Source organism: Onychomys torridus, unplaced genomic scaffold, assembly GCF_903995425.1.
Source record: "Onychomys torridus unplaced genomic scaffold, mOncTor1.1, whole genome shotgun sequence".
Lineage (NCBI taxonomy): Eukaryota > Metazoa > Chordata > Mammalia > Rodentia > Cricetidae > Onychomys > Onychomys torridus.
Window position 1 is genome coordinate 1 of NW_023411508.1, and position 7,233 is coordinate 7,233.

Consider the following 7,233-nt stretch of genomic DNA (forward strand, 5'->3'; position numbering starts at 1 on the left):
AAATAGGTAATAGTTTAAGCAAAGACAGGAAAACCATTTACAAATACAGAACATAATACAATAAGGCTGAAAACGTGTATTTCTATGATTAAACATAAATTCATACTAAGTAAATTTTCTGTTTTGATTCCTTTTTTCTTCTCTACTCTTTTGACAAACTGTTTCATAAACCCAATCATCACACAAACCTTTGATTCTCTTGCCCTATTTTCTTGCCTATCATAAAATGGTGGGGATAGCACAGGGCTTCAGAAGTACAAAGAATACTCTATCAAAAAGCTGTGCCCCAGGACAATACATTATACTTCAGTGCTTTCAATGCAGTGTTGGTCTTATTTCATCTCAGACATCATATCATGATTTCTTCTTCACTAAATCTCTTGCTCCTGAGCTCATGATATGCAGGAGATATGCAAATTATGTTCCCCTGTGCTCATGAAAATCAGCCCTGACCTTCAGCTCTGACAGAGGCACCCTGATCTGTACTCTCACAGGTCTTCCTTTCATTGATCATCACTGAACCAGAACATATCTAGCATGGAGTTGAGACTGAGCTGGGTTTTCCTTGTTGCTCTTTTAAAAGGTAATTTATAGATAAGGAAAGATACTCAGTGCTTGAGTGGACATGAATGAGAGGGACAGTGGTCATTTGCAAGAGTTTACTGACAGGATTCTCTGTTCATGCAGGTGTCCAGTGTGAGGTGCAGCTGGTGGAGTCTGGGGGAGGCTTGGTGAAGCCTGGAAGTTCCCTGAAACTCTCCTGTGCAGCCTCTGGATTCACTTTTAGTGACTACTGGATGCATTGGGTCCGCCAGTCTCCAGAGAAGGGCTTTGAGTGGGTTAGTAGAATTAAACACAAACCAGATAACTATGCAACATCCTATGCAGAGTCTGTGAAAGGCAGATTCACCATCTCAAGAGATGATTCCAAAAGCAGCCTCTACCTGCAAATGAACAGCTTAAAAGTTGAAGACACCGCCATTTATTACTGTATTAGACACAGTGAGAGACCTTCAGTGAGAACCCTGACACAAACCTCCCTGCAGCAGTGCTTACAACCAGCAGGGGCCTCAAAGAGCACATGAAGGAAAGGGACAGTGGGCAGGTTCAGGTTAAGGACGATACTGAATTGTGGTTTTATGTGGTCCACAGCTGTCACCTCATATCACCGATTTCCTCAGAATGTTGTCCCAATTTTTATGCTCTGTGAAGTCAGTGGTAATAGAATTCTCTTTTATCACAATTTTGGGTATATATACCATACAGTCTAACATAAATTACATCCAAAAAATCATCTCTGATAGCAGAAATGATTCTGGTGAGGTCAAAGAACCATATACTAAGATAGGTCTCCAGTATCCCAATGATTTTCCCTAATGAGTTTCAAAGCAAAGCTTTATCAGTATTCTGATTAGGACCGTGTTTGGGCCTAGGTGAATCATGAGGGATATGAGGTCATACTCAGTAACTGACATCCCTAATAGGTCTCAATTCTTTCTGCTTTACCAAAGAACTATGCATAGATATATCAAATACCTCTTTGTTATGTCTATCTGACTCAGTTACTTAATCTGTAATTTTCATCATCATACCTCCCACTACATTTTGTTCACCTAACTTATAATTCGTGTACTTAAACAGACATGATCCACTTACTTTAAGCTCTGCTGAGACCTAGGCTATGTTCTGTGGTGACTTGGAGAATGTTGTTATTGTATAAAAAATAAAATATTAAAAGAACATGACTGGTCCCAGGTATGGTGAAGAAGAAAGTTTATTAAGGATATGTGGGATAGCATAGCCAGAGGCTGAAGCATATGGGAGAGTCCACAATGGACTTATGTGAGGAGTGGGGAGGGGGAAGAGTAGAACAAGGATGAAGCATCCAAGAGGCCCAAAAGAGAGATGAAAAGGAATAGGTAACTCAAAGAATTGGATTCCATATGGAACAGCTTCTGTGGGATGTATGCCAACCAGGAGAGCCTTGTAACAGGTATGAACTGAGGGATGCAAGGAGAAATCTGGCAACTAGTTTCTGCTTTAATATTTAAATAGGTACCTCAGCTATTTGTTCCAAGTTTGAAACTAAACATCCCAGTCTTTTCATTCAATGCCCATCATCTTCTCTGTCATCAATTGGTGCTGCCAGGAGCAGACTTGTCTCAAAGTCATATAAAAGATTCTATGGTATTAAAATGTATTAAATGCCAGATTCTCTACATCTCTGAGATATTGAAGACAGCCTGTCTGTTTTAAAATATATCTGTTTGATCTTCTTAACATACCGAATATGCCTACAAGTTCAATTGTAATAACTAACTACTAACTTTCATTTCTTTATATCCTAAATAGTTGGTAATAATAACATTCAAGGACAAGCAATCTGCACTACATTGTTAAATAAACTGGGCAGGTACAATACCGTGAAGAAGATTAGAAGTGTATGAACAGTGTTTTCTAACAAAATTAATCTCAACTTTGTAACTTTGTATCAGTATACCAAATTTATAGACAATATACAAAAAAACAAACCTATGTAAACATTTGAAACTAGTATTTGCTTTTTAATAGTAGATTCAATAATCTTCCTTTTTATCTAATATCTATATTTCTGATTTTTTTCAGACTAGATTCAATAATCTACCCTTTTATCTTACCATATCTGTACCTTCTTTTCAGATAAACTCAATTACATATATATATATATATTACAATAACCTACAAACATATATATTTTTTCTTTTTTCTTTTTAGATTAGATTCAATAATCTATTCTTTTATCCTTTCATTTTTTAGAGTAGATTCAATAATCTACCTCTTTATCCTATCATTTCTATATAACACATTTCTACATCATATCCCCTTTTCTTCTTCTAGAAAGGGATTGACTATGACCAATAATAATTTTAACCATCTCTAAACAAATTCAAACATCCATAATTCATTGTTTGGGAATGTGGGCATAGTTTTCTAGGCTATGTCCTGCTGACTAGGGGCACTGGTAGTTTTATGGAGAAACAAAGAAAATTTAGGACTATGGTCAAGTCCTAACTGGAGCAGTCAATGAGGTGGTATTGTCTCCACTAAGGAACCCAATAATCTCCTGAGCAGTTTTTAGTCCAAAGTTGATTTGTGGGTGGTGTTTGTCAGCTTGGCATTATTATTGTCCTGATGGAATTGTCATTGTGTGGTCCCATCATCTTTTTGAGACCTCAATGGTCACTGTTCGGTGTGGTCATGGTTCACTGAAGAAAATCTATTTTGTTGAACATTTTTTTCTAGATGATTTGTCCTTTTTAGATGTCTCATTTGTCCAGTGTTCTTCAGATTTCTTAGCCTTCATTCTCCTGAAAGACAGAAACAAAACCAACTCTGACTTTGGGGAGGTTCCATTCTTAATCTTTATCAATTTTGATTCACGGTTTTTCCTCAATATTTTGTTTTATTTCTGAAGCTGTTCATCTAGAGCAGTATGGATTCTTACAATAGGCATTAGGTTCTTCAGTTGCTCTGGGAAGGGGTTTCTTCTACAGTAACAGGAAAGGACTGAATAGATTTTTTTTTTTTTGGTGTTTCGAGACAGGGTTTCTCTGTGTAGCTTTGTGCCTTTCCTGGAACTCGCTTTGGAGACCAGGCTTGCCTTGAACTCACAGAGATCGGCCAGCCTATGACTCCCAAGTGCTGGGGTACAGGCATGGACCACCACTGTCAGGCTGTATAGATTTGGCATGGGGGTTTCCTAGAGGTCCCTCAGGGAGTGTCACAGCAGCAAAGGATGAAGATATTCTTATTTGTCACTTGTTGATCTATATTCATATGTCTATTATCTGCTTTTGCCAACCATCTGCGTAATCCAGAAGAAAGGGGAATTATGTTGGGAATATTTCTTGATAAAACATTATTTCAAGGAACTCTGTACTTTCCAGTCTATTTTTACATGACCTTGTTTACTGCAGTTAAAACACTCAGCATTACTATTTTTCTTTAAACTTCTGGGAATCACCTCCCCTATCCAAGCATCACCATGATCATGAGAGTCAACATTAATTTTACCTCAGATCCATTCCTCCAATCGTGCCAATCTTCCTTTAAAGGCCTAGTTATTTTTTTCATTGTGCATTAGCACTTTCAATGGGCAGAGATCCAATTACTATATGTCTATTTCTGAATTTCGTATCATTCTATTTACTGCTAAAGTCAGTCTTTGTAAGAAATCAGTGAATGTTTTTTGGGGGCCCTGTAAAACTTACATAAATGACTCAATTTTCTTCCTTGCTTCTTCAGTTCTGCTTCAAGCATTCAAGGCTGCCATGTGGCATAAAGCCAGCATGTGGTCATCATATAGAGATTGCTGTCTATATTAGCATAATCTTCCTCCCTGGGAGATTTCAAGACCTCTAGTTCTACTTAATTGTTCAATGTTCTTAGCCTCATCCTAACAGCCAGACTCCATTGCAATTGGGGACCAGCCTCTGAGACACCTGTAACCATATCTCTCTGATTTTGAGGGACAATTCTATTACAAGTTGACAATGAGTTTAACATTTTCTTCAGGAAACATGAGTAGATGCCATCTGAGACTAATGCTTCTTTGAATTTTCTGGAATCTAACATTTGCTTAGAACTCCAATCAGCTCATACACAGCCTTAGGCATTTGGCAGGTCATGTATGGTTACCAGATAGATTAAGTTTATCTGTTTGAGTGCCTTAGCATGTTTCTCTGTAATGATATAATGCAATGCTGAGATTGGTTCACCTTTAAAATCGTCTGCCTGGGTCTTAATTTCTCTATGATCTGTTTTAATAAGTTGTTCTAAAATATATTGGCACTCATAGTGACCAACATTTCAAACGATAAAACAAAAATGATCAAACAAATAATATTTATGATTGACACTGCATTTATCTCATCAACATTAGTTATCCTCTCATTTAATTGTTTCATTTTAGACTTGGTAATGTATTTTAAAACAGAGACCAAACACCCACCTTTGTAAAAAATGGGTCCCATTTTTTAATATTGGAAAAAGCTTTCCTTTAACTAATCCATCCCTTTAAGAAATCATAATTGACTCACCACATCTGCTGACAGTGATGATTCAAATGACCTTGTGGCAGCAGCCCTGGAGGGGTCCCCAGAGAAAGCCAAACCCCACTAGGAGAAGAAGAAAGCAAAAATCCAGGCATCTCACAGAGAAAAATGTGTGAAAAAATGGCTAACTCCTGTGATTTGGGCCCCCCGAAAAAAGCTAAGGAATTGGCTGCAATGAGACTTCAACAAAAATACAGCCAGCATGTTAGGGAGTCTGGCCAACATGGGATGGAGGCTCTGGTCACGTGCAGCTGGGGCCTGAGAGGGGCACTGCAAGGCCACAGTCAAGTGGCTCTTTCGTGAATTTGTGACACACAAGTTGGATGCCAGATATAACAGACATTTGAAATGGTCTTCTACTAAAAAACCATGAGCCGTATATCAAGGTAAAAGCTGAATGATCAGTGAAGCAGAGCAAGCCACAACCAACCTCACCTCATCAATTCCTCTGCCAATCCTGAAAGCCTCTGTGTCCTCACTTGAAATAACTCAATCAAAAAGATCTTTTTGTTCCTGTCTCCTCATTCCTTACACACTGTTTTACATGTTGCCATATTACTTTCTGCCTCCATTTTCTTTCCTAGGGTGAGTCAATCTCATGTAGCTAAGATGGTAGAACATGAGAATATTAATCTCAGGGTCATGAGTTTGAGTCCAGTGCTGGGCACCAGATGTTGTTAAGATCTACAGTAGTCTTATTAATACAAAACCCTGAGGCAGATATCAGGGTAAAAGCTAAAAGATCAGAGAAGCAGAGCAAGGCAAATACAACCTCCCCTGACCAACTACTCAGCCAATCCCGAAAGCCACTGAGTCCTCACCCAAAATGCCTCAGCCTAAAAGAGTTTTTTATTTCCTGTCTCCTCACAACTTATATACCTTTCTAAAACTAGCCATATTACTTCCTGTGTTGAAAGACACTTCTGCTTCCCAAGCAAAGGTGTGAGATCTCAATTGCTGGAATTAATGGTGTGTGCCACCACTGCCTGGGTCAGTTTCTTTCCTATAATGAGTCTATCTCATGTAGTCCAGGGTGTCTTTGAACTCACAGAGATCTAGAAATATCTCTTCCTCTCAAGCACTAGGATTAAATGTGTATACTATAACTACTTTGGATCTCTGTTTAATCTAGTTGCTTGTGCTGTGGGATGTCTTTCTGGTTGCTGTGAATATATGTTGTTCCCATTGGTTAATAAATAAACTTCTTTGGCCTATGGCAACACAGCTTAGAGGCAGGCAGGAAATCCAAGGAGAGGGAGAGGAAAGAGAAATTTGATGTGGGTGAGATGTGACACTGCCATCCTAGAGGCAACATGTAATGGGATGCAGGTAAAGCCATGGAACACATGGCCATACATAGATTAATAGTTATGGGTTGAGTTAAACTGTAAGAGATAACTTGCAAGAGGCCTGACATAACATAGAGTTGATTATTTATATTAAGCCTCTGAATAATTAGTTTATATGTGTGTGCAGGGCCATGTGGCCAGTGGGACTAGAGAAACTTTCCAGCTACATTTGCCTGACCAACTTGTTGGCTCTGGTTTCCACCTAAAACCTGAGTGAACTTAAAAATAAATTCTAAATTGAAGCCAAAAGCAGGTTCCTGCTTCATGTCTCATGCAGGCCACCAGATTCTGTATCATTCAGGCTTTAGTGCAGCATGGCAGATTCCAGCCTCATTACACAGAGCTGACTCCAAGCTTTGTAGCATACTGCATGGTAGATTGAATGTTTACTCATACAAACAAAAAGCATTTATGGCCAAGCTGTTGGCTACCTGCTGGCAGCATGGATCCCAGAGTTGGCTGGGTAAGCATGACTCTCCTGGGTAACTCCACCATGATAAAAGCTGAAGTGGGCAGACTCAGCAACTAGGGCTGCTACTTCAATCATAACCACGCTGCAGTTTGCAATGATCCCAAAAGGATTATATATACATGCAAGAAAACAGATTAAAATAGAATATTCCTCTAAATGGTTTATATTACATGTAAAAATGTACATAGGCTTGGAAGAGAAGAAAATGAGGGTAGAGAGTTATATAAAGAAATAGGTGAGCAGTTAAGTCACTAGTGTGAGATTTCCCCAACTTCTTAAGTAGGTTTTGAGGGCTATGAATTTTCCTCTTAGCACTGCT

The 7,233-nt window shown here is 38.7% G+C and overlaps 1 gene segment (V, D, J or C); it reads left to right on the plus strand.

Annotated features, from left to right (window-relative positions):
• Nucleotides 1-537: 537 nt before the first annotated feature.
• LOC118575177 lies at nt 538-1,085 on the plus strand. The segment is given in 2 exon segments: nt 538-583; nt 688-1,085. Coding segments are annotated over 2 exon segments (444 nt in total).
• The last annotated feature ends 6,148 nt before the right edge of the window (nt 1,086-7,233 follow it).